Source organism: Stegastes partitus, unplaced genomic scaffold, assembly GCF_000690725.1.
Source record: "Stegastes partitus isolate 25-593 unplaced genomic scaffold, Stegastes_partitus-1.0.2 Scaffold965, whole genome shotgun sequence".
In the NCBI taxonomy this organism is placed as follows: Eukaryota; Metazoa; Chordata; class Actinopteri; family Pomacentridae; genus Stegastes; species Stegastes partitus.
Window position 1 is genome coordinate 143,406 of NW_007578696.1, and position 27,721 is coordinate 171,126.

Sequence of the window (27,721 nt, forward strand, 5' to 3'; positions counted from 1 at the left end):
TATAGGAGATAGGCTTCCTTCTTTCTTTCTCACATCTTTGGTCTTCTTCTTCATCAGGTCTTTGTTCTCTCTTTGCTTTGCTCCCCTGTGTTTTGTCTTTCAGGTTTCTGGTGCATTCACATCTTCTGTCCCCTCTCTCTTGTCTTGCAGGTGTCTGGTGCACTGACCCTGCCTGCAACAGGCGAGGAGTCAGAGGACCAGGGCCATGACTGGCTCTCCTGGCCCTGGTGGGCGTGCCTTAGTGACATGGCCGAAGGTGTGGCGATGGGTCCTGGCCGCTTTGCTGGTCACTGCGATAACTTTGACGCTGCCAGGAAGCAGCCAGGCCTGCCCGCCACGGTGCGAGTGCTCGGCCCAGCTGAGGTCGGTGTCGTGCCAGCGGCGGCGGCTCACCAACATCCCAGAGGGCATCCCCACGGAGACACAGCTCCTGGACCTCAGCAAGAACCGGCTCCGCTGGGTGCAGACGGGTGACCTGACGCCGTACCCACGACTGGAGGAAGTGGACCTCAGTGAGAACCTCATCGCCACATTAGAGCCGAATGCCTTCTCCACCCTCCAGAGTCTTAAAGTGCTGAAGTTAAGAGGCAACCAGCTGAAGTTAGTGCCCATGGGGGCCTTCGCCAAGCTAGGCAATCTGACCAGCCTGGACCTGAGTGAGAACAAGATGGTGATTTTACTGGACTACACCTTCCAGGACCTGAGGAGTTTAAAACACCTGGAGGTGGGAGACAACGATCTGGTTTATATATCCCACAAGGTAAGCCCTGCAGCATCTGCATCAGGACTGTTTCTACCAATGAAATACTAGATGGAAAAACATCTGCTTCATTTACAAATCCTTCCTAGAATAACATTTCATAGCAATTAAATATGTGGTTTTGCATAGACAGTAACAAAGCAGCTGTTTGTCCTGGTTTGGCTGAGAAATATATAGGTTAACGTTTTTGGGAATACCACTCGCTGAATGTGAGGATACAGCCAGCGGCCAGTTAACTAAACCCCTGGACATCCCTCCCATCGCAAACAGCTCGAAAAACACTCAGCTTAAAGTTTTGTTTGTCACTTGAGGCCCAGGACTACAAGTTTGAAGAAGCCAAATATACCTACATAGTTTTTTTTGTGTGTTGAAAAATTAATAGAATGTTACAAATTCAAATTGTGTTTAAGTTTTAACTGCTTACAACATCAAGTGGCACACATATTCCAATAGAGCAGGTTGTGCTGAAAAAAAGGTGTCAGTTACTTGCTTCAATCTTTATACATTTATTTCATAAAATGAGAAAACTGTGACAAATTAAAACATTGATTGAAACTCACTTATTAACAAGTTATATCTCATTTCTTTGATATGTGCAAAAACTGAGGTAAGACAATAACAATTTTGTGGTTTATGAGTTATGTTGGCATGATTTGTTGGTTGGGTGCTGTGAGTCCCTCTGGTTGTCTGGAAACCTCATGGTGACAGAACCCAGTTAGTCGTTTCCTTTTGTGTCTAGTCTCTATGTAAAGCTGCCAGTAGCCCTATATTCAAATGTTTAACTATTCTTTTAACCAAGGAAGATTATGTGCTTTTTATGGAGAAAAGAAAATGAAGCTGAAACATCATTAACAAACAGGTATCTATTTTAATTGGTGGTATTTTGTCAGCATGCACGGTGTATAAATATGTACACATACAGTTTGTGAGTTCTTTTCTTGGCCCGTCAGACTCTTAGAGTTTCTTAACTGATGCAAAATGTTAATGCGAGACAATAACTTGCTTATATCACTCTGTGGAGCGCTCTGTTTTTGTCACCAGTTAGGTGTTAACACAACCTCTTTCTTCTGTCTGCTTATCTTAACATCAGAATTAAAGCTCCCCTGCTGGCCATCATGCATATATGTAAAACAAATTAAAATAATCTCATCATGTCGTCCTGCTCCCCAGGCCTTCTCTGGGCTGCTGGGGCTGGAGGATCTCACAATAGCGCGCTGCAACCTGACATCCATCTCTGGCCAGACGCTGTCCTACCTCCGCAGCCTGGTCACTCTTCGCCTTCGCCACCTCAGCATCACTGCCCTGGAGGACCAGAACTTCCGCAAGCTGTCCAACCTGCGGGGTCTGGATATCGATCACTGGCCGTACCTGGAGTACATCTCCCCTCTGAGTTTTCAGGGCCTTGACCTCCACTGGCTCTCGATCACCAACACCAACATCACCTCTGTCCCCTCGGCCTCCTTCAAGAACCTGGTGCACCTCACCCACCTGAACCTGTCCTACAATCCCATCACCACACTGGAGCCTTGGGCCTTCAAGGACCTGCTGCGGCTGAAGGAGCTCATCATGGTAAGCACCGGGCTGATGACGGTGGAGCCCCACGCCCTCGGAGGTCTCCGACAGATCCGGGTCCTCAACTTCTCGTCCAATGACCTGCAGACTCTAGAAGAGGGCTCCTTCCACTCTGTCAACAGTCTGGAGACCCTCAGAGTGGATGGGAACCCCCTGCTGTGTGACTGCCGTCTGTTGTGGATCCTGCAGAGACGCAAGACCCTCAACTTTGACGGCAGGGTGCCGGTGTGTGCGGGGCCGGTGGAGGTGCAAGGGGTCAGCCTCAGCAGCTTCACCGATTCTGCACTCTTCGATCACTTCACATGCCAGAAACCTAAGATACGCAACCGCAAGCTGCAGCAGGTAACGAAGATGCTTTAGCTTTAAAACATTTCCGTGGTTTGATTATTGAAGTTGCTAATAGTTATAAAAAGAATTGTGTGATTTTGCCAGACTTTGCTGTGTTTCTTAGTCCTTGCACCCCTTTGGTCCAGGTAATTGCTCGTGAAGGCCAGCCGGTGAGTTTCCTGTGTCGAGCTGAAGGAGAACCTGCACCTGCTATTGTCTGGATTTCACCCCAGCGAAGACGAATTACAGCCAAGACTTCAGGGCGCATCACTGTTCTCCCCAGTGGCACCCTGGAGATCCGTTACGCCCAGCTTACTGACAGTGGAACATACATCTGCATCGCCAGTAACGCCGGAGGCAATGACACCTACTTCGCCACTCTCACCGTGCGCGGCCAGCCGCTTGACGCCGCTTCAGCCTTCTTTCTCAACCGCTCGCTGTACAGCGGCGAGTTCTTCAACGACACAAATCTGAACAGCACGCGTGTTTTCCTCAAGTTCACCTTGGACCTGACCACCATCTTGGTCTCCACGGCGATGGGTTGCATCACCTTCCTGGGGGTCGTCCTCTTCTGTTTCCTGCTGTTGTTCGTGTGGAGCCGGGGACGCGGCCAACGCAAGAACAACTTCACAGTGGAGTACTCTTTCCGGAAATCCGAACCTGCAACCGGGGGCTCATCAGGAGGGACCAGGAAGTTCAATATGAAGATGATATGAAACAACGCAGCCAGGGGTCCCTCGGGGGAGGCATGAGCACGTCCCAAAAACGTGTTTGACACACGCAAACACACACAGCCACTGACTCGCAAAGAAGTATGAATTTAAGTTTCTGTCTGTGGCTCTATTCTAAATTGAACGCCCACATCAAAACTGGAGCCAAGACTCAATTTGGTTCGATTTGTGAATGACAAAATGACCCTGATCTCTCTGCCTCTCAGTGGCTTTATTCAGCTTGTGGTTTCAAAACATGTCTGAATGATACTGTAAGGAGCAACAGTGTCGAAAGCGCTATTTGTCATTCGTGCTTAATAAGAAGAGAGTTAAGATTTATAGGAGTTAAGTTGTAAATTGGCATGATTACTGAGCTGTGGAGCGCTGGTAGTCCTGTCTCTCGGTTATATTAATGAGAAAACGAAAAAGATTTCCTTTTTTCATTTAAATTTCCCTTTACTTTACTCTGTGCGGTAAGGGATTTGAAAAGAAATGTAATACAGAGAGACCTGGCTACCAGCCATTTATAGAGTTTGTAGCTATGCTCTTCTAAAGTCTGCCTTGTTACGAATCATGCATGTAGATTTGCAGTTGAGAGCTAAGTTGTAAATTCGTACCACTGAATAAAACACATGGTTTTCAAAGACAGTTGAATATGTTTTTCTACAGAATATATAACAGCCACTGTGGATTGTAATGGGTCAAACGCTTCATTAACATCACCATACGCCATTTGCTTTAATGAGCAAAAAGCTTAATGGATGTATAGAACACGATTTGGTAAGAATCAGTGGGTTCGGATGACATAAATGACAAACAGACAAAAGAAACACGATTCGGCCTTTTTTTTCTCTCTTCTTTGTGAGATTCTGCGACGACGTTAGCTGTGTGAGTTTGGGACGAGCGCACTGGCCGAGAGCTGCCGCGGCTGGCTGTGGCCCGGAGGGTTTGGTTAGGAAGTCAAGCCCACCGGACACAGGCTGCCACGGTAACCATAGCAACCAACACAAGAGAGAGCGAAGGGGACGGGGCCGGCGGCCGCGGGAGGACGGCAGGAGGAAGGGAGGACGTAAGTCGCCGTGACCTCTGCTTTCACAATCCCCCCAATTCATGCTCTTTGATCAGCATGTGAGGGTCGACCTGCCAGCCTCGCCTCCCGCCCTCTGCTGTGTTGGTGGTCGCCTGACCTCGCCGGCGCTGCCCGGGGGGAGCAGCCTGGAGAGTCAGGTTCATACTTAGAGGCAGACAGAGGACACCACGGTCCCACCAGTACATGATCGCACACAACACTCAACATCCCAGTAGTGGAAGACACACAGCAGCACGTGTATAGCACCTTTTCTCAGGAAAAGTGAAGCAACTAGCCTACAGAGTGGTTTCACATGTTCGCTCTGCTCAAATGTAACATTCCAGCAATACTGTATGTAGAGCCATAAAGCCAAATACATTCTCCGAGCGAGAACTGATGTAAATTTGTTGCGTGAAGAAACAAAGCCATAGTTTGTGTAGTGTAGATGTTTTTTTATACAGTAGCCTGTGCATGATTCAGTTATATAATTATTGCCACTGCCATCTTACAAGCTGTCGTGACGATCACAAGACCATCTGCTGTCACTGTGCTTCACCTCATTACACACAGACACACAAACACAAACACCCAGAGAGAAAAGAGGTAAAACCACATCAAGGTTATTTGGACTGATAGGAGCAACAGTCACAGTTACACATGAGTAAACACACGAACCGATGCGCGACGCTGACTGTTCTCTCTCTGTCTCTGACACGGCCGGTGTGCGAATGTCTCTGCCCCCCTAGCCCAGTGCATCCCCCCCTCCTCGCCCCTTACACCCCCACCCCCCACCCACACACACCCCCCACTGGGTCCTCCTTTGGGAGGGGTCCCTGGCTGGAGACCGAGGATTCAAAAATGTAAATGAAGTCGTGTTAACCCTACCCACGCCATGTGCATCGTATAGTGGAGAGTAGTACTGTGGTTTTAAAAACAGAAAAAAAATGTAACGACTAAAACTTTCTTTGAGGTGTTCTGTTGCTTCAGTTGTTGTTCTCTGTGACCTTTTGACTGTTTACCGTTTTAAAGTTCCTCATCCTCCACCTGAGACTGTTCTGTTCTCAACACCTTATTAAACACACCGGGAAGTGCGTGTTCACGTCTCAGTGTGCACAGAAGCTAAAAAGCAGACGGCAATATGTTGATCAAGACGTAATCTGAAGCAGTGTTTCATACCGTGTGTGTATGCAATTTTAAAAAAAAGAAAAAATGTTGATTTGTTACGATTATACAGCCAGCAGATGCTTCCCCCCCAGCAGGCTTGCACATCAGCACTTCAAATGTTAGCTTGCAGATTTGTAGATTAAAGTGAAGGTAACAGAATATGTTTAATAGAGATTTAAAATTACATCTCACCAAAATGTGTTTACAAAATGGTGTGTCGGCATGAGGCCACACCACATTGGTTAGATTATAAGGACAGTTAGCACAAGTGGTGGTGGACAAAACTGCATTTAGATCCTTTTCCTGACAGATGCTACAGAGTAGAAGTAATCAGTTTCTAATCAAAGTCCTGCATTCAAAATCCTACTTCAGAAAAAAATCGCAAAACTATTTGTTGCATCAAAATATACTTTGAGTAAAAGTACTCGTGAGGCAGAATGATCCATTCAGAATCATTCATGTGATATAATTGGATTATAATTATTGATTTATTCGTGTGTAAATCACTTTAATGGTGCATCTGGATCTACTTCTAATTAATTTACTTTATACTGGCAGCTTAATCTATAATGCATAGCTTCATTTGTTACTTGATTAGCAAAATAACCAATTACTCATCATAGGAACATCCTAAAATAAGTTCTACAAAGTTCGAGTAGTGTTTTTAGCTGAAATTATTGTTTTTTTAGTTTCTGGATAAAGTTCCCCTAAAGGCTTTTCTCTGTTCTTACGTTTGCCAAATGTTGCATTGAGAACATCCCGTCTTTGTTCTCATGTGACACTGTGGGAATCTTTTATGGAAGAATGTTCCATATCCCTTAAATATCCTCTGAATATTGCAGGCAAAAATGTTCTACTTTTGTTAATATTTTATTCATAAAAAAACACATTCCGAGGCCTTGATAACATCTTGCAGACGTTTGTTGAATGTTGGTGTTGTTGAGAACATTCTTCTTTTGTTGTCTTGTGGCGTAATCTGAAAACCCTGACAGCATCCTCCAAAATATCCTCTGAATGTTCCATTTAAACTGTTCAGTCTTAGTTGAAATTTAACCTTGTAGGCGCATCATTTTAAACAAGAAATACGAGTTTGATTAAAACATTACATTACTAGAACTTGTAGGTAATGTGAGTCGGTGTTGTGGAAGCATCTCCTGCTAGCTGTGAAAGATTTACAGAATACAGTAGAAGTCCAAAGTAGGTGGAAATACAACTATATCCAAATTGTCCTTCAGGAAACTACTTGAGTAAATGCACATTCCACCACTGGGCAATAAAAACATGCTAGCGGCTTGCAAAAAAGGAAAGCTTCATACTGTAAAATAAAGAAATAAATAAACGTTGGGAACCACGGATCTAAAACACCCCGACAACACTTTATGTAACCAGTTTGTGTTTTTGGAGATAATTTCCCCAGGTAAGAGAAAACCTCAGACTCTCGAAACTTTTGTGAAATAAACTCCCTTTTTTTTTGTCCCTTTTGTAAGGGATGATGAAAGCGCAGCTTCTGTGTCAGGATGAATAACTGAGCAGCTTTTAAAGATTCATGAGGCCGAATGAGAATAGATGAACAAATTGGCCTGGTTTTTAACACTGACTTTAACAGCGTCTGCAGCCATTTTGGTCCTGGTGGTGTTGAGAGCAGGACACCGTCTTGGTGGATATCTCCTCTCCCCTGAGCCGACCCTTCTGTGTTTCCATTCCCCCGTACTTCTCAGTGGAAACTAGGTTTAGAAGACAGTGAGAATGTCCGTAGTGTTTGTCGATGGTGTTATTGTGTAAACATCATTCGCAAATGTAGGCGTAGTCGAGGGTGTGTTTCATTTTAATACCTTCTTCTTCTTCTCCTCCTCCTGCCCCCTTCTCCTCCTCCTTCCTCTCCCACCCCTCGTCTTCTTTGCATTTCCAAACCCTCGTTGTCCCTGTTCACAGTATTAGGCTGGAATATGGTTGTGTGGTAGTAGACACGTGTTCTGTGTTGGTTGGTGTTGTCGTGTTTTGATTTGTTGCTCCTCGTGATGACATCCGACAAGGAGCAGTGATTGGAACAGTGGAGACAAGAGATGAAAGGGGTGACCCAGGTTCCCTAAAAAAAAAAAAAAAAACAAAAAAAACAAAAAAAAACACTGGTTCCCATTTCACACCCTACCCATTCCTGAAAAAAAAACAAACATATCTGGAACTTTCCCGCTCTGCACAGTGTCGCTCTGGGATCTCTCTCTGGATATGGAAACCCATGGACTGGACTGTATGTATTTTCTCTTGATGATATCTTGTCACACTTTAACAAATGTAGAGAAGGGGTTGGGATGTTGACTAAAAGCCTACACGCACTCTCTGCTCACCGAGGTACAGTGAGTCATCTTCACACTGTTCATTCATTGAAAAGTGACATTTCAAAACTGGTCAGGGTTGGAAATGAGCGCTTGTATCTATTCACCGAGTCTTTGAAAGATGGAAGAGCTAATTTAGCTCGAAGCGAAATGCTGTTTGAAGAAAAAAAAATCTGTCCGGCTTAAATTTTCCTTCATTTCCAGAGCTTTTAAGACTATGTTAAACATTATAACTGACATCTCTGGCAGTTGCCAAGCAATTCTTCAGCAGCTCTGCTCCAGAAAGATGCCAGTGCACACAGCTTTGCAGCCAAGCCACTTCACTTCACTGACAGACTCTCCGTGTTTGTAGATACCAGTGGAGGCGAGCTTGATTCATCTCCTCTGCCATGTTTCTTGAGAAAGTAGGCTGAGCGATCCCCCGCTCCCTCCTCTGGTTTGTCCTTGCCTGGGGTTGCTGTAGTGTAGTCTAGACGCCCCATTTACAGCAGCAGCAGCAGCAACCTCACAGTTAGGATGCCTTCCACTGGGAAACTCTTCAAAGACGCACACCAAAATAAGAAAAACCCTAAGACGCCATAATCATTGCGTCATTACCAGCCAAGCCTGAAATATTCATCTTTTTTCGGGGGGGGTTTCTAATACTGTTTCCATTCTATTTCTAAACTAAGCAGGCTTTGCTTTCACCCCTCTGAGCTGTTTTCTCAATATGTTGGCCAAGAAAGAACAAATTTTAGTCTCACCTTTAAGGCTGCAGCCTTTGTCTTCTTTCATTTCGGATTCCATATTAGCTGGAAATAAATCCATCTCTCACTCCACATCCTACAGCTGCTGCTGTTTTGATTGGATTAGACTTGAGTTGAATTATCAGAGCTGAGACGAGCAGTAATGGGATGACGAGAAGTGAGCTCGGCTGATTGGGTGATTACTTGGCTTATTAGTCCCATTTTCATAACAGGCCTCTCAGAACAGAGTGTCATACAAATACTGGAGTCTGGATTCGGTGGGTTTCTTTGGACAGAAATACAACATATGGGGGTTTTTCACCGATTAGACAAAAAGATGTTGTCGTCGCTGGCTGATATTCAGGTATAACTGAGCGTGTTGCAGAGCTTTTTGCTGAAAGATTGTTATGAAGCACCTTCTGCATTAACAGCTGCTTCATCTTAACCTTGACCAGACACTTACCAGCCCCTCTTCTGTGTGACAATAGTGACTCCTGGTGGTCAGTGTGGGGAACAGCAACAAATGGGGACCATACTGCTGATGCTGATGTACTAATATTGTACATCATAGTAATTTAAACCAACAGCTCTGGGCCTCTTAACAGTGAAACGCTGAAGAGAGAAAATTGACTGTTAGCTTCACAAGTCAGTGCTTCACTGATTTCCTTATAGCCATAGCGTGACCTCCTCTCTGCACTGGGTGGTGAGGGGCTGCTGTTTGCCCTCTGACAAGCTATCAGGAGAGGCCTCCATCCGATCAAAAGCAACACCTGGTTTGCTGGGACTCAGTCTGTAGATTTAACACTTTCTGATGGCCCCCCGCCAGCTTCACTAAGACATGAGAAACAAAACTAAACTTAAAAAAAAACACAAAAAAAACACACACAGCGTCACTCTTTCTCTCTATATGACCGAGTGCTGATCAGCAAATGATTGGTTTACTCTCTAGAGACAAATAATTTTGAAAAAATGACTTCTTCTTCTTTTCTTGTGGTCTTAGAAGGTTAAATCTATGCATGCCTTTTGTATACAGTGATTGGTCTTGCCAAACTCTCACCTACACTCGTACGGAGAGCCAGGGGTGCCATTGTTGCTGGCCATGGGACTGGTTGAAACAAACCGCAAGGATCAAAAAGTGACACAAAGAATATCTAACGAATCGTGCATCTTACAAAAGAAGCATTTGTTTACTCGGGATGATTGTACTTTCACACATATCTTATCCACAAACAGATGACCTGCTCAGATGTAAAAGCTGTAGATAAAGCGATTGATATTCCAAGCAGGATGGTGGGACTGATCAATGCTGTATGGGGATAGGATTATTAATGGCATACTTTCATTGATCTCTCTTGAACCTTGTCACTCTCCCAGAATCCCTCTGGAGCAGGAGGAGGTGTACAGAGCTCCTACAGACCTGGTACCTGGCACTCATTCCTGGGTTTCCACATTTCATGACAATTTCTTCTTTTAAGAACGAGATGGTGCCAATTTTATTTGTTTTTTTTTTTCCTCCAGGTCTGAGCCATATACTCTCTCACCTCTCCCGCTCTTCAGAGGGAAGCTTTGTTTGGTGTAGCTCTGTGTTTGTTGGAGCCCTCTAATAGAAAAGAAAAGCAAATACTAAAGAATAAAATATCAGATTTGGCTGGTAAACTCATCTTCTCCTCTCTTTTTCTGTCTCTTGCTCTCTGGCTGTCTCCTTCTCGCTGTATCTCTCTCTCTCCTTCTCTCTCTCTATCAACCTGGCACCGACCTCGTTAAGCGTTTTGGAACATTTTTCATTGATCGCTCTCAGTTTTTGCACTAATGCATATTTGTTCCTCTCTGACACAGTCATTACTGACTTCTGAAACCTGGGAATGGGTGCTGAGGGCTCCAATTAAATGCAGAGCTGATATAAAGACGAGCAGTTCAACTTGTCGTATCGAATGGTGACAAAGTCGTTAATGCACATGACTGGCTCATCAGAGAGACTGTTAGGTGATCAAAACAACCGAATTTGAAAGCTTCGCCATCATCTGACTGTACCTGAATTTTTAACAATGTATATTTTTTTGCGTGGATCCTTGGACGCGAAGAGCAGAAACTGTACATATTAGATCTCTTAGCCATATCATGTCATCAAATCTGTAGACCTCCTTGCCATGTCTGACAGAGGAAAATGACTGTTGAACTGTAAATAGTGTAGGTATAGTAACATAGGATTTAACTGCTGCTTCTTTCCTCCAGGGATCGGCCCACGTTTTGCTCAGTCCCATGGCTGCTTGGTCTCAAAGGGAAGGAAAAGACAATAATGTACTTGTCTATAAAAACACATATGGGTTCTTTTTTTTATTTCAATGTATGTTTTATATACTGTCTGTCTTGTAAATGAACTCCTTTTTCGTCATAAAAGCATGATGTGACTCTGTCAACGGAATCCGGTGTCTCTTCTTGTCTCATCTGCAAAGAGCTGCACACGAGCTACACAAAACGTACATAAACCCAGACATTAAGATGCACGTGATCGTCGAGCATCCTCCTCCACAACTGTAAACACTAATATGCTGCTGCAACAGCCTCCGCTCTTTAATCAGAGCTTTAGGATTTAGAGCTGGGATTTCTCCCCCTCAGCTGCAGGAGCATCACTCAGGATGTTGTTGGACTTTAATTATAGAGACCCAAAGTGTTTATTAATAAACAAACAAATTATACATTAAAAAATAAGACACTATATAAATGCATATGATACCAAACTGTAATATTTCACCCTGCATCCTTCCCACAAATAAAACAAATCCCCTGCAGGACCTTTTTTTTAATCACAGCCCAGAGATTTTAGCTTTTAAAATGTTCTCTTTTTTTCAAATGTCTGTTGTTATTTTGCGACTCCATCTTTCCATTTTATGTCATTATGTTGCTTTTCATCGCATCGTCTTTGTCCTGTTATGTGATTAGCTGTTGCTTCAGCCGGGATAAATGGACAATCAATGCCACATTTGCTTCTGTCTCGTCTGTGCTGGTTCACAATCAAAGACTTTGTCATGAAAAGCGACGCGACGAAAGAAACGTTGTGTTATTTGGATTGGGATGGGGTTGAGGTCGGGGTTATGTGCCGATCCGATGAGCTCTTCCTCATCGCCCTCAGAAAGCTCCTTTATGTAGCCTTTGGTTCGTACACAGGGACCATTATTCATTAGTGTTGTGACATTGTTGTCTGATATATAAGTTTCTACAGTTTAAAGGACTAACATGTGTTTTATGTTAGCCTATAAAGCTGATCTATGAAGTGTAACCTCATAAGACCATCTCATTTTGGGTTATATTACCAAAGTAGTTGTGTTTTTAATCAATTTTTATTTTTGCTGTTGTTATTTTTTATTATTTATATTTTTTTTAATCTATTTTTATTTTCTTTATATTTTTATTCTCTGCTATTTGATCAGATCAAATAGCAAAGAGAATAAAAGATGCATATCAAACAAGAGCTTAAGACATTAAAGTTAGTCTATAGACTAACTATATAGGCTGATTTAGGTAGTTTTAGACTCTGTGTTTAAATTTAGCTCTCTCTGAACAACAAATAAATATATATGCATAAAAATTATAATTTTCCCAGCTGAATTTTATTTTTTCTTGCACTATGCACAAGGTTTTGAAGCAGGGAAATAAAATCACAGCGAAAAAATGTAGTTATCATGGAGATGTGAATATTTGAAGACCTGAAATTATCTGAACATTTTAGGGCAGGGGTCTCGAACTCCAGTCCTCGAGGGCCGCTATCCTGCAACTTTTAGATGTTTCCTTCTTCCAACACACCTGATTCAAATGATCAGCTCATCATCAAGCTCTGCAGAAGCCTGATAACGATCCTGATCATTTGAATCAGGTGTGTTGGAAGAAGGAAACATCTAAAACTTGCAGGATTGCGGCCCTCGAGGGCCGGAGTTCGAGACCCCTGTTTTAGTGGTTTTACTTTTGGATATCTTATACATCAAGGTCCCTAAAGGCAGCCGGTTGGTTTTTGGTAACGATTCTACATTTTAAAACTTCAATCATGGTGGATACTTGTTAAAACCTTATCTGTTCTTTTTAAATGCAGTATGTCCAAAGTAGACTAATTACCAGAAAACAGAGGCATTCAGAATTTTGGGCCTTTGGGGCAGAATTTAAACCTTCACGTTGGAAAATAAAAAATTCTACCAATTCTATTTGAGTAGCTACAAAAGACGACAAACCCAAGTGAAAGTTGGAGATCATCTTTTTGTGCTCTGGTTGAAATGTTCTGAGGGTGGTGGAGCTTCTAAAACCCAGGCTACAGTCCTCTCCAGTGTTAAGATAACCACACAAAAGCAAAGGGACAAAGGCATCTGCATACTTTTATTTTCACACCACCAGATGGCAACAGAGCACCACGGTAGGAAACCATCACACAGAAAATGAAAAGCCAGTCTGCCAATTGCTTGTTTCTTTATTCGTTTTAGTCAAAACACACAATTTAGCCATACTGGTTTTCACTCGGTGTATTATTCAGTTCCAGTTATTACTCGATTCTTCCTCCACAGGCTGAAGGCAGAACAACATGACTGACAGACTCGCTGCATATGGCTGAGATGAAGATCAGAAGAAAGGCTCTCTGTGCGACGCCTGTGTGTGTGTGTGTGTGCGTTTACATGTGTGTGCATATATACGTGTGCAGGCATTTGATCAACATCTTCGATTAGACGTCCACTTAACAAGTCAGATCCCCACCACCCCCTCATTGCCGGGGGAGGGTCCTGAAAAGCCTCGGCCTCCACCTCAAAGGTCACTCTGCAGAGGTCAAAGGTGATCACACACACACTCACACACACACACACACTCACACACCAACACACACCGAGAGCCGTTCTCCCCCCTTTCCTCCCATCTCTCCTGTCCAGTCAGTTTCTCTGCCCTCCTCCATCACTCTCTTTCTCTCTCTCTTCCTTTTTTTTTTTTTTCTCGTCTCTGCTCTATTTGAAATTGATTGTCTCTACCATCACAAAGACACTTGGTTCTGATTGATTGATCGGCAAGGGAAGAGGGAGAGAACATCGACACTGGGGCTTCCAGAGCTCTGAGGTCTGTCTGAAGGGAAAACGAAACAGAAAAAGAAGAAGAAGAAAAAAAAAAAAAGAAAGCAAATGACGCCATTTTGATGCACTGGAAAGGAAGGAGCCGTATATCAGCTGCCTGTCTGTCTGTTTGTTTAAGCTTCGGCCGGCTTCCTAAGGCAGACAAACGTCCCAGGCCGATCAAACGTAGATTAACGGATGAGCTGGAATGAAACTCGCACACAAACTCGCACTCAAACCTGCGTGATGAAACGATACAGAGGTGGAAGTGTTTCTGGAGCTATCGCACACAAAGGGGAGAGTTACAACACAGGATGGGGAGGGAGACACAGTAATGAACCTGAAACACATACAAATACACAGATTTTATACAAATACACAAACAGCACATAAAAGACACAGAGCTAAAAAAATAAAATAAAAAGAAGATTACTTGGAAACCAAAACCCAGTTGTCGTTTTTTTGTTTTTCTCCCAGTTTTTCTCCCCCTCTCCTCCACCTGTAGAGGTACAGTTCATCCTGCAAGTTTATATACACTTATATAGTATCCATGCATAAAAGAATCGCTCATCCCACCCCTAATGACAGAGGTGCTTTGGTTGGTTCTCTTTTTTTTTTCCTTTTTTCTTTTTTTAATATGGGAATCACTTTAACACACATTGAGACAATCTTCAAACACAAAAAAAAGCCAAAAAAGTGATGCAAAACTGAAATTACTGTGTCCTTGATGTCTTCACCTTCACTTTATTCTCATCTTTATGTTCCTTATGCACTTTTCGGTTTTTCTCCTAATTCCAAAAAGGACACCGTGCAAATCTAAAAACAATAAATAAACTAAAAAAAAAAAGAACATGTTAAAATCATACAACAGCTTACACTTCACACGCTCCTTCAAAGAAAATTAAAAAAGAACCAGAACAATCATTTTTGCTGTGACTTTTAATTGTCACTCTCATTGCTAAACATTGTCATTATTGTTTCACTACATTAACCTTTACAATAAAGATTTTTGAGGTATATCGAGATGAATTGTCTACACATGCCTGCCTTGTTGTAATGCTACCCTGGACAGAGGGACCAGCGGAGAGGGCTTTGTTTTTTGTTTTTTTTTTGGATGGGCGGGGGTCACCAGTGGGCACCATGTGTCTTCAGGCGATGGAAGGCCGAGAAAATTTCTGTCCTCATTGGTTGATTGTGACGACGGTTCAATTTAGAGGCCGGCCGACGAGACAAGAGCGGGAGCAGGGGGAGCTTTGTAAACAGTCAAATACACACACACACCTACACTCGGATTACAAATTACACAAAAATATCTCTGGCTGGAGTGTGTGTGCATGTGTGTATCGTGGAGAGGACTCGGCGAGTGGCCTCACCATTCAAAGAAACAACAACAACAACAAAAAAAAGGGTGACAGTAAACAATCTTTTCCCCTCACTGTGTGAAAAAGGTGCTCTTTGAATCAGAACAAAACTGGCTTTTTAATGTCATGAGGACCCCTTCACCCAGTGTGTGCCCCCCTGTTCACTTTAAATGTGTGTGTGTGTATGTGTGTGTGTGTGTGTGTGTATGTGTGTGTGATGAGAGCAGTCCAACCCCTGGTTGAAGGAAAAAGGCACTCAACTCCTCCCACACAGCAAACACCCCGTCGTGTTTGCCATGCAGCGCGACTGCTCTGTGGAAGTGCGACCTCTGCATTTGCGTGTGACTCCGCGTCGTGTGTGTGTCTGCATGTGTGTGTGTGTGTGTAGTGTTTGTGTGTCCCAGATCCAGCGTGAACACAGCAGGCTTGAAGTATCTTTGGTATTGATGGCTGTGTCACAGTCTGCTTTATTCTGTGAGGTAGCCACACACACACACACACACACACACACAAACGTCTTCATTCTCTGCTTTGGGTCTGAGCTTTCACAAATCCGCACTGAAATGTTTCCCTCCCCCGCCTCTGGACCGACACCTCCGTCAGGAAATGTTTTATAGTGCACTACATAACGAGCAGTTTACGGAGGAATGTCACCTTAAATGTTTCCTTCCGGTCTCATGATGGGCCTCTGATGCTCCTGCCTCCCCTGCTGCACCCTTCTTCCTCCCGTCTCCTCTCTATTATGATTATCTCCCGCTAGAAGATGCTACACAACAAGTGGCTTTGCCCACAAAATAAATAATAATAATAACAATCAAAAAAGACACAAAGAAATGAGGCGGTTCTCATGGTAACCAAAGAACACCATCAGCAGAGGAATGCAGCGACAGTCCAGTTCGAAGAGGTCAAAGTTTAGAGATCAAGGAAGAGGTCCTTCACGTCCAGACAGTCCATCCTATCCATCACACAGGTGTTCACAAATATGCACAGTTTGTCACTTGTGGTATCCCTTCCTTGTCTGTGCATAGGATCAGTCTATGACATGTTGATTTGTCTTTTTTTTTTTTCTTTTTTTTTCGATCTTTACATTTTGTCGACAAGGTGCTTCTTTACATATAGTTTCAGCACAACATAGCACAATAGTCACGAGAGAGAAACCATGTGTCTATGGTACTATTATTACCCGCATCGATAGTTAAGGAAGGTTGGGGGGGGGATGAAAGAAAGACACATCGGGGGTGGGGAGTAGCAAGAGAGTAGATAAATAGAGAATAGATAAGTCAGAGAGAAAGAGAGATGAAATCAAAGATTATTTACAGTTCATTGTGTTTCACGTTGATCACATCAATGTTTTTCTGAGGTATGGAACAGGCGACGTGCCCGTATAGTGCTCGCAGTTCGAAGGTTGTAATGACACAGACCAGACACAGCGGGGCGCATGGCGACGGAGCGGCCTGCGTCTGTTCTCTGATTATCATAAAGAGGCAAACATCATTGGCACTCGGGATCCTATATTGTGACATTTGACCTCTGTGTTTGGCCACTAGAACAGAGCAGACCAACCCCTCCCCTCCCTTCCCCTCCCTCGCTCCCTACACTCGGGGACGACGCTCCCTAATGAGCCGAGCCTCGTCCCTTGTTTGATTGTTCTCCTTTTTGTAACCTGAAAATAACCTCTCAAGCGGCTGTCTACGCAGGCAAGCCACACAACGAGTCTAAAGAGACGGACATTCAAATATGTATCAAAGGGCGCGTGGATGGTCATAGTTTAGCATTTCGTCTGGTGTTTGCAGGGCTACACTCCTGGTTGGATCGTGTTTGATGTGCATCCTAATACAAATTTACGCAGCAGGCCGCAGTGTTTTGGCTGCAGGCCTGCTGGAGATATGAGCTGAGACTAACATGCTCGGGGGCATGTTCATGAATGGTTTTCAAATGGACAGCAGGTGGCGCTGTTACTCTGAAGTGGAGCGGGGGCTGAGATACTGCAGAGGGGGATTTTACGCGCTCGGAGCACATAGAGCATGTGAACTTTTACGCACATGCACACGCACGACACACACGCATGCAACGATGCAGAGCCACGAGGCGGTGTGTGGTTAGGACCTGCAGAGAGCGTTTCACAGACACTTGACACATAAACGCACCTCATCAATCAGCCTTTTAGCGCTGAAATGAGGAGTCTGATCAGAGCCCAGCAGATACACCTGCTGTCTTGATTTCTGGCTGATTTGTTGAAGACCGCTCAAGGTCTCTTGTCTTAAAGCTACTGATTCCCTGAAGCAAAAAAGAAAAGAAAGCTCTCTTTACAAGGCTTCAACACAAACCCACAGTGTGGCGTATGGTTTTTCTTTGGTTTCAGGTGGATTTAACTGAGAGCCACGTGTGATTGTTTGAGGGAAACTCTCTTAAAGCTACTGGATCCTTGGTTTTTAAGTTAGCCCCTACGCATGACATTCAGATAAAACACGAAAAAAAACAACACATGGAGAGAAGATCTGATTCATCTGCACAAGTCCACTTTGTGCAGATGAATCAGGTCTGCAGTTACACACCCAGCAGCTCTGCAGAATTTGAGCCCACTGCTTTAAGTGGAACAACTAAACAAAAAAAAGAAGCACACTCCGTCCTCCGTGCATGCGTTCAGCCAGCCCGTCAGGCTTTGGAGAACGTGGTGGCAGAGGAGGTGCCGGGTTGGATCGGTGAGGCGCCGTTGTTATTGTTGTTGTTGTTGTTGTTGTTGTTGTTGTTGCTGTTTCCGTGAGGCGTGTGCACGTGTCCGTGGCCGTGCACCCCGTGACTGTGCTCCTCTGTGTCCCAGCGGTCCGGACAGCGGCGGCGTGAGTTCATGAAGAAGTTGGAGACGGTGGAGAGCTCCAGGCCCAGCTGCTGGGAGATGGTGAGCTGCATCTCCTTGGACGGGCGTCGGTTCTCTCTGAAGATGGCTACCAGGGTGCGACGCTGCAGGTCGGTGAAGACCAGTCGCTGCTTCTTTGGCACCTGGTTGCGCTCTCGGCCTCGGTCCTCCTCCTTGCGTTTACAGGCTGCGAGCACAAGAGGAGAGAGGACATGAAAGAGCAGGTAAGTTCCATCATCATCATGTGAACTGAATACAAAATACAGAACTGGATGATTAAGAGAGCTGCAATCAATTATAATCATGCCTTCATTATCGGGTGGTGATGACATACAGGGGAAAAAAACAAGCAAAAAATAAATAAAAAAAAGAAGGAAACATGGACTAATGGCAGGTGTTTGTGTGTGTTTTAGTGTTATGGGACTCTTAATGCTAAATTAGGAGGTGAAATGTAAACTATATCATATCTGGGAGGGTCCTGAGTCACCCAGGTGATCCTAAGAGCTTCAAGTAATTAAAAAAAAAAAACCTACTCCCACTACTTTATTGAATGGTTTTTAAAAAATCACATTTGTTCATTTATTTAAACTTTTCCAGGTTTTAATAGGTTGTATTGACATAATAACATTGCATCAGCCTTATATTATGTGTCATTTAAACTCAAATTCCGGTATTATTTGATTTACAGCTAAATTCAAGTTGAAGTAATTTAACAAAATTGGCTTGATATCAAAATATTTCTTCATCTTGAGGTTAATATTTCAAGTTTCCTCCCTTAGTGTAACATGCCTGGACAATTTCAGACATTTAAGACTTAAAAATATATTTGATTATAGAGTTAAAACTTACTAAGTCCTCTAACTCAACGTTTGTTGAGTGATTTCATTAGATGTTGTCATGAGGGAGTCAAAGAGACTGAAGCCACATTTTGCTTGTGTGTGTGTCTGAACGTTACATTTCAGAGTGCAGCAGCAGCAACTGGAGTGCTCTTGGCTTCAAAGAGAAGTCCAGGATTAAATAATGTATGACAGCATAATCATGGAAGAGAGGCACATTTGAAAGACAAATGAACAAATTACAAAGTACGTGTCACAGACGCGGGATACAAAAGAGAGAGAATGGAAAAGCAAAGATGCAGAAAGGACACCAATAACAGTCATCACTGGAGATCGCCAAATTAAAATGTTTCCCTGACTGTGACATTCTGAAAGTCAAAACTGAGAGACACACAGAAGATTTTAGCCTAAAGAGGATCTCACTTATAGCTCTACTTTTGCACCTTTTCATGCCCGTTACAGAGATTTTTGCATTGTAGCTGTTGTATATTTCATGTTATTGTGATTTACTAAACATGTTCCAAGTGTTTACATTGATTTCTTACCTTCCAGAAAGACACTATTTTTTTAAATCAATTCATTTAATAATTCGGGAAGTTTTAATTTGTCGAGTCGTCTTGATTTTCAGGTCTAATCTGGAATTTTACAGAATTTTTTTCTTTACATTTTCCATTTTTTCTGTGTTTTTAAAACACAAATGTCAATAAAATGACACAAAAATAGACTAAATTTACACATCAAATGTAAAATAGAATTTTTAAAAGTGATGAAAAAATTTATTTTAGATTTCTTTAGAGGTACATCTTTCAATTTTGTTGATGAACATGTTGTTTTTTTTTTTTACATTAAACATGTCAGATATTCAAGATTTTTTGTACAAAGTTATGTAACAGCTCACATTAAACTTGATATGATATGAAATCAATGTAGATTTTTACAATTTGAAACAAAATTACTGTTTTTACAACAGTATTTAATTTAATTTATTTATTTTGCATAAAATAATATCATTAAACCCAACTAATATTGGCACTTTTCAGCAACTTGTAGCCTGCATATTTGTATTCCAACATTATTTACAGGCAATTTAATTGTTTTCAGACATGCAAATATCTTTTATAGTAGTTTTGTGTTCTCAGACTGCTGGAATATTAGTGGTTATTTTACTTGGTTTTTTTTGTTTTGTTTTTTTTTTATAGTGCACTGTGTGCTGGTGTGTTCAGGAACACTCTGGGATATGAGATTCGGTTATTAAACAGCTAGCATTTTTATAAACATAATTCTTCCCCACTAACAGGTTCATAGTTATTGTATAGTTTGTGGATGGAGCAGGCCGAACGCTCAGACTTGAATGCTACACAAAATCAATTATTAGTTCCTATTTCCAGTAGAACAGGAAGATGGCATGAGAGAAGAAAAAGAAAAGCAAACAAGTTCATCTACAAAGTGTGGTGACATGAAGGGAAACCAGTGTCTCCAAGGAGGACATGGAATCAGTCTGAACTGGGCCTAATGAGGGATCTAAAGAAGGCTACCAGTAAAACACACATTTAATGTTAGTTTAGCTGCTGAGCATTAATTTGTCAGCATATGTGGCAATTAGTTGGATTTTTTTTTTTGTGCCTAATGGTTAAAACAAACAAACAGTCGCTCTCAGACAAAGAGGTTCTGGTGGAGAGTGTCTGGGCTGTGGGTCTGTGTGTCTTGCTGAAACTGGAGGAGCGTGATGTGAAATGCTGACAAAGAAGCGGTCTGCCGTGCCTGGATGCACCGTCAGTAGGCTCGGCTCTGGCTGTGGAGACTGGAGGGAGTCTGTTCTGTTCTGCTGCCCTAAAAAGCTGCAATGATCGATTTTCCGCGGTTTTCTCCCGAACACGTGGTCCAGTAATCAGGGCTCCCTTCCCCACCCGATCGATCCCCATCGATCCGCGAGAGCGAGGTGTGTGTGTGTGTGTGAGTGTGTGTGAGTGTGCGTGTGAGTGTGCGTGTGTTTGTGTGTGTGTGTGTGTGTGTGTGTGTGTGAGTGTGCGTGTATTTGTGTGTATTTGTGTGTGTGTGTGTGTATTTGTGTGTATTTGTGTGTGTGTGTGTGAGTGTGTGTGAGTGTGCGTGTGAGTGTGCGTGTGAATGTGCGTGCGTCTGCGTGTGTGTGTGTGTGTGTGTGTGTGACGTGTGCGCGCGCGCCTCGCACTGGGGGAGCATGGCTCGCGAACGCGCTCTGTGACAGACAGATGAGAAGAAATTGTTTATCTGTGGAGGAACAAAGGAGATGTGGCGCAAAAGAAAGAGTGGCAGTCATCCAGTCTGGGAGCTCTGGAGGAGTACAAAGGGATGACTCTCAGATAGAAATGACTGATTATTTGTATTTTATTTTTTGCATTTAAAAAAAATAAAAAGTGTGTGAGCGTGCATGAGAGAGAGGCTGTGTTTGAAATAAGCAGTGAGGAATGATATTTATCCCAGGCTTGGATGACTGTTTGGAAAGAAAAGAGGGGAAGGATGAGAGGAGGCAGAGGGAGAAGGAGGGAGGGAGGATAAATAAGGCTGGCTGCAGTGTGGAGGTGGTGTATGCAAATGATTGATGACTTTACAGCAGGTTTAGACAACAGCAGTAAACAGATTTGACTGTGAGATGGAGATCAATATGAATGTGCACATGTGTATGCATGCCTGTGTGTGAGCGTGCATGTGTTGCCATTGTTCATGCTTTGTTACTGCAAGCAAAGCATAATTACAAAGATATTTTTCCTCAGCCCCAATGCAGGTTACATCTTTGTGTGTCGCCCCCCCTCCACAACACACACCCCAGCCTCCGCAGATGCATCACTCCATCCCCACCTCGACTTCCTCAACTGTTTTCCTCTTGTTGTTTTTCTCAATTGTTTTAATTTGCCCTCAGATTGATAGCCCCCATATTGATTGATCCGCACTTCAGAACCATTTCATGGAACGTTTATTCAATTGGTTCAGGCCCAGCCATGCCAGAATCTCCTCGAGGCTCTCTAAGTGCTGTCTCAAACCAAACTCAATACTCCCTAATGTAATGACTGAATGCTAGTGCTAATATAGTGATAATTTAATATGTAATGCCTGTTTTCGAACAACTTGTGCTACCGGCCATTTTACAATGCCAACACCACTCTGGTTCTCCTCCATCAGCTCAAAATGCAACTCTGCAGGGCCTGTAGAGGGAGCAAAACACAGCCGAGTGGAAGCGGGGAGTTAGCGCGAGGCCTGGGCCTGGTCAGTACATATTTCAGATAATCAATAGGTCAATTTCAAATGAGACTCCTCTGGCCCCCTGAACATCCCCTGCCACAGCAATGGATAGGACCACAGGGAAGGAAGAGAGGGAGCTGCTCATTAAAACCGCCTCTCTTGAGACGAGAACCAAACCGTTATAGGCTATCTTTAGTTGCCTCATTACCAAATGGGCTTTTCTGAAGAGACAAGCGGTGGCACTCGGCAGTCTCAAGTGGCACTTTCTCGTGTCGCCTCTTTCATATGTCCTGGTGTCAGCGGCGCCGAAGGTATCAGGCAACCGCCACTTTGTTTAATCTCAACCTCTCGCCGATTCCAAAGATTAACTCGCTGGCTGTTCAGCATGTTAAGTGGCACTTGTGCCTCATTTAAGAGCAGCTCTGCTTTATGACTTAAGTGCTGTTGTTTCTGCTTTTCCCTTTCAATGTGCGGACTGTGTGCACACAGGCCGGCCTGCTGTGGCCCGTATGTGGATGAAAAGGGCAGAAGGTGTGTGTGCTGCTTGGGTTTTGTTTGTTAAGTTGCACATGAGAGACTCTCGTGGCTTTACATGAAGCAATGACTGACAGGAATCTACACTGTTTGAAGACATGCTTAGAAAAGCCTAACGTGTTTTCCTTAAAAAAAATCTATGAGTTCAGTCTGTTTTGCTTTTTGAAAGTTAAACTGCTGCACTTAAGATGCCTCAGAATAAACTGCGAAATTCATTTTTCAGGGTTTCTTCATATCTGGAATAAGTTTGGCCTCGACAGTAAATCCTAATTCTGCGTAGATGCAAAACACTGAGATTTAAGCCGTGCATGAGGAAACTTTCTCTTCTGCTTTCAAAGTGGAATAACATTACGGTAAAACACATTATTTCAATGGAGGGGGGGAAGGGCTTTAAATGTCCCACTAATAGTGACTTATTTATGAAAACAGCTGCACTGTGAGAAGGATTTTATCTGAAGACAGTCTGTCTGGTGTGTTTTGAAATGTTGAATGTGCAGGAAGAAACATGAGATCCTCAGATATCAAGTCCTCAAGGTATCCCAGTGAGATTATGGAAGCCAGTAAGTGGATCTATCTTTATCCTCTGATTGGGCAAAATGAAAATGCAGAAGTGTGTTTCTTTTCTTCATCTCTATAATATATGTCTGCAATCTGACACAACATTAACATGAGTGTTGCTGGTGTGTGAGTAAATGTATGAGTGTGTGTGTGTGAGTGTGTGTGTGTGTGTGTGTGTGTGTGTGTGTGTGTGTGTGTGAGTGTGTGTGTGAGTGTGTGTGTGTGTGTGTGTGCAGATGGGGCATGAGGGGCAGACGGTGAACTAACCGCACCGTGCTGCTGCTAGTCGACGCCTGGACGGACGGATGAGATCGGGCTTTGTGTGCGGTGAGACGGGCCCTCTCCCGCCCTGGACGGACTACTGCAGGCGAGAAACAGTTTGGTGTCAATCACTCTCTGTCACACCTCTCAGATGTACGCTTATTGATTATATTGATCATATTATAGGCCTATTCATTGCTGGGAAGTAGGTAAAAAAAAAAAAAAAACACGCCCGGATGCCACCCGTAAACAACACACACACACACAAGCAGCGGATTGGAAACCAAACCGTCCCTTCATCCTTAAAAATACTCTCCATTGATTAGGATCGGGGTTATTTGAAAGCTGTCGTTTCTTCCTCGGTGCTAAAGCCTGCGTGTTGTCCTGTTGAGACGACTGATCGGCAGCTTTACAGCCTATCAGGCATCGACTTGTAGTCTATAACCCGTCTACGAGCTTTGCGCCTTATTTCATGCCTCTCCGCTTTTCCTGTGAAGCCTAATTGTTTTATTTTATTTTTTAACAACTCACAATTAAATGGAAAAAAATGTCTGTCTGGGGGTGCACAGGCTTCAAGCAAACATTTATGGCTGATTTTGAGACCCTAGATACACAGAAAAAAGTCAAAACGAACCACTGAGGGAAAAGTTAAAATGAGGTGCCAAAGCATTAAATAATCCAATAATTATTTCTTTCTATTAGCTATGATTTCTTTTTTTTTTCTTTTTCTTTTTATGATGTGAAGGAATTAAAATAGCTTTTTTTTTGGCTCGGATGAATGAGCTACAATAGATTTTTTTTCCCCACTCATTTATTTTTAATGCTTTAATTTTGAAAGTCTCAGCCTTTAATTTAATGGGAGCAACAAAAAGCGATGTTTGTGTGAAATATTCGGCCTGTATTACATCTCTAACAACACCGGCGTGAACTTTTAAAAATGAAAACGTATCGAAAAAATATTTTAAAACACGAATCAGTCTATTAAATGGCAATTATGTGTCTGACAATCAATCACTCGCAGTTAATTATTATTTTTATATAAACGAAGTGTAGGTCAGTTTCTCCAGAAATATAATAAACTAAATGGAAAGATTACGTGGTAATATGTCATTAAAATTTGTTTCAACATACCTCTCACACAAACTCACACCCACACACAGCTCTCCTCCTGTAGAGAGTGTAATGCTGAAATATGCTCATGTGTAGTAAGGCTGAAAAGTTTTCATGTCTAATTTATTGTTGTTTGCACTTTTAACAGCAAACTGACGTGTGTCTTTTCAGCACCAGGCTGCTGACAGGAGCAACACAAGTTGGAGCAAAATAGAGAAAATGTGTGCTGCAAATTAGAATTTAACAGCTTTGATTAAGAGATGAACCCAGTCAGCAGCATTACTGTCTGTTTACATGTTTGTGATCATTTTAATCAGGACGCCATCAGGAGCTTTATGTTCAAAAGCAGGCAAATTGAAAGACTGTTGTGCACTTTTACCACCTCGTCCACCTTTAAACTAAGAAATCATCCCACACAGTTAGATTTTCATAGTTTGGTTGAAATAATGAGCTGCAACACTATAGAATAAGCAATTAGCTTTTAATGCAGGCCACAAGTGTCTGATTTATGTAATTTTAAATATCTGGCTGGAGGCTGTTTTTGCAGTTTGCATGAGGCTCTGTAAGTCTTCAGGGCTTTTTCATACTCTGCCTCTCCTATAGGTTTCCCAGCACATTCCCTCTCATTCATACTGAGTGTCAAAAACATTTCACAGCAGTGTGCCAGCAGTGGCTATGCAAAATGAGTCCTGTCTGTTCCAGAGAGAGATGACCAGAGGAGCAGAAATGAATTAAGGCTGGAAGGCAAAAGGATCTGCTTTGCCGATGCTGGTACAGAGCCAGGAGAGAAAGAAGGGGGGAAGCAGGCAGGCAGGCAGGGAGGGAGGGAGGGAGGGAGGGAAGGAGAGAGAGAATATGAGGGAGCCAAAGAGAGCAGAAGAGAGGAAATCAATACCGATTCAGAGCGAGTCAGATAAGCCTGAACAATGTATAGTGCAGACACACTCTATAACCCAGTCACACACACATGTGCATGTGGAGGCACTCACACACACACACACACACACACGCATGTACGCACACGCACTCAATGAAATGTGCTCGCAGGCCTCCATAAAGACGCATTACAAACCCCATAAAGCATAGCAACCTTTAAAATCAAATGACATCACAACCTTGGATTGCTTTGAGGATTCGCTGACATGAGCAGAAAGCACTCATTACTACGTCTCGATAGGCAGCTGGATGCTCTGATGCCCTTTGTCTACTGTAAGATTCTCTCAGGCTCCGCTCTTTTGATGTTTGTGTTAAAATATCGGCCCTACTCGCTGTGGGTTTTTTTTCGAGCTGAAATACCCCAGCTCGTCCTTTGTTACAAAAAAAAAAATCAGCGGCCGGGCTTCTCTTCAGGCCTCAGAAATGCATTCAGTTGTGAGTTTTCAGCCCCTGCAAGTCTACACCATCCCTGCTGTTGTCAGATGTGTGGCTGCTATTGATATTTCAGAGGATGTTTGGGGGTGTAAACAGCGTTTTTCAAAACCACTTACACACCCTCTGCCGTGGTGTTTAGGCAGGAAGGGCTGCTGTGTGGTCCTCAGCTGTTAACCACAGATTTGACTTTGCTTACCTAGAAGATGCTGTTACAAGCGCTAACACCGGCGCTCTCTGCCTCTCTCTTTCTTCCCCTCTCGCCTCTGTCTCCCTTATACTTATCAATTATTAAGGTCGGTATTGATCCTTTCACTACCTTGCCTCTATCTGGCTGTTCGCACAAAGCCCAAACCTGCCTGCCCTCACTCAATCAATGGCATCTCCCGGCTCCTGCAGCTCTTTTTCCACATGTCAGTTTTGCTTTTCTCGCTTTTGCACTTAAGCCGGTTTGACTGAAGTTTTGTACATTTCCAATTTGGCCCATTTGGGTTCCTCAGAAAATATGAGAAACAGCAGACTGATATTAATCTTTCATGGCACGAGGAAAGTTTGATGGGCATTCAAAGATGGAGAGCAGAGGGGGTGAGGTGGTGGGGAGGAGGGGGGGGATGGATGGAAAATGGCTCTGTGCATTGTTTGACTTTATGAAAACAGCTCTCATTCATCCTCTCCTTGTCCTCCGGTCAATGTTCTCTCTTTTTGTTTTGCTCCGTGGCGCCCATCTCCTGAAGCCAAACAACCTGCCTGCCTGTTGCCAGGTTAACCAGCGAAAGATTAGTGATATTATTGTCATGTGCTGCAGAGAGAGGGAGAGAGAAAGAAAAACAGAGAGTGGAGAGCGCCAGGGAGTGGGAGAGAAGGGGGTTGGGAAGGGGAAACGGCCTTATTGATCTGCTATGTGCAAAGCCAGGCAAACACTGAAAGGACAGAGCAACACTATTAATGACACTCACAGCCTCAGCTACTAATCCTCATCTATCTATCTATCTATCTATCTATCTATCTATCTATCTATCTATCTATCTATCTATCTATCTATCTCATATCAAATCCAATGTTGCTGATCTTCTAACTCCACTAGATTACATTATCCTTCCTGAACCCACTGCTGGTTCTGTTCCTCTGACTTATGAAACCAGCAGCAGCATAATCACATGTAGAAAAGTGCGATTTTAAGGGTAAAAATAAGATTCATTTTTATCTTCCTTTGTGCTTTACAGCTTCAAAAAGTGTATTTTCTCTCTCTTTTCCTGTTTATACTGGTCCATGTTGCCAATCCCCACCCCAGTTGCAATCAATATTTCATCAGAACAGTTCGTGCAGCTCAAGGTTGCCTTGAAATAGATCTGGGGGATCACATCGGCAGGGCTGGACTTGGATTATACAATAGTATATTTCATGTATTTAAAGTTTCTTTCTTTAAAAAAACAAAACAAAAACCTGTAGGTATATAAGCTTGTGTGCTGCGTAGGTGACAGAATATGATCAGCTTTAAAATAAATAAATGAATGAAATTCTAAAATTCATGGTCACGCTTGGCTCAGCTGACTCCACCTCCTGCACAATGGAAAAACGCGTCTGTCCAGAGTTTAAAAACAAAACACACAAAAAAGAAAAAAGAAGACGCTCACGCCAGAGATGAGTTTCATACCTGTCCGGGTTCTAAATTTAGAGCTTTTACTACAGAGTACTAAATGAAAAGCCGGAGAGACCGTGCGGTTATTGCGTCTTTCAGCTCCCGATACGAGTATTGATCCGTGTGCCACATTTAAAAGGGAGAGTGGGAACTGGCGTATTGATCAGGCAGCCTGGGGTCACCCCGCTTTCTCCCGCGCAACTAGTTGTGCCCAGTAGCCCCTCCACCACCACCACCACC

The 27,721-nt window shown here is 43.3% G+C and overlaps 2 protein-coding genes across 2 annotated transcripts in view; one reads left to right on the forward strand and one right to left on the reverse strand.

Moving 5' to 3' along the window:
- Positions 1-205: 205 nt before the first annotated feature.
- Positions 206-3,375, forward strand: lingo3b (leucine rich repeat and Ig domain containing 3b). The gene is made up of 3 exons (XM_008294464.1): positions 206-760; positions 1,931-2,674; positions 2,806-3,375. The coding sequence occupies exons 1-3, from the start codon at positions 206-208 to the stop codon at positions 3,373-3,375; spliced, it is 1,869 nt and encodes a 622-aa protein (XP_008292686.1).
- A 14,379-nt stretch (positions 3,376-17,754) lies between these two features.
- onecut3b (one cut homeobox 3b) overlaps positions 17,755-27,721 on the reverse strand; it is an 11,602-nt gene continuing 1,635 nt past the window's right edge. The window contains exon 2 of the mRNA XM_008294465.1: positions 17,755-18,143. Within this exon, the coding sequence (XP_008292687.1) occupies positions 17,755-18,143 (389 nt within the window). The remainder of the gene's footprint in view (positions 18,144-27,721) is intronic.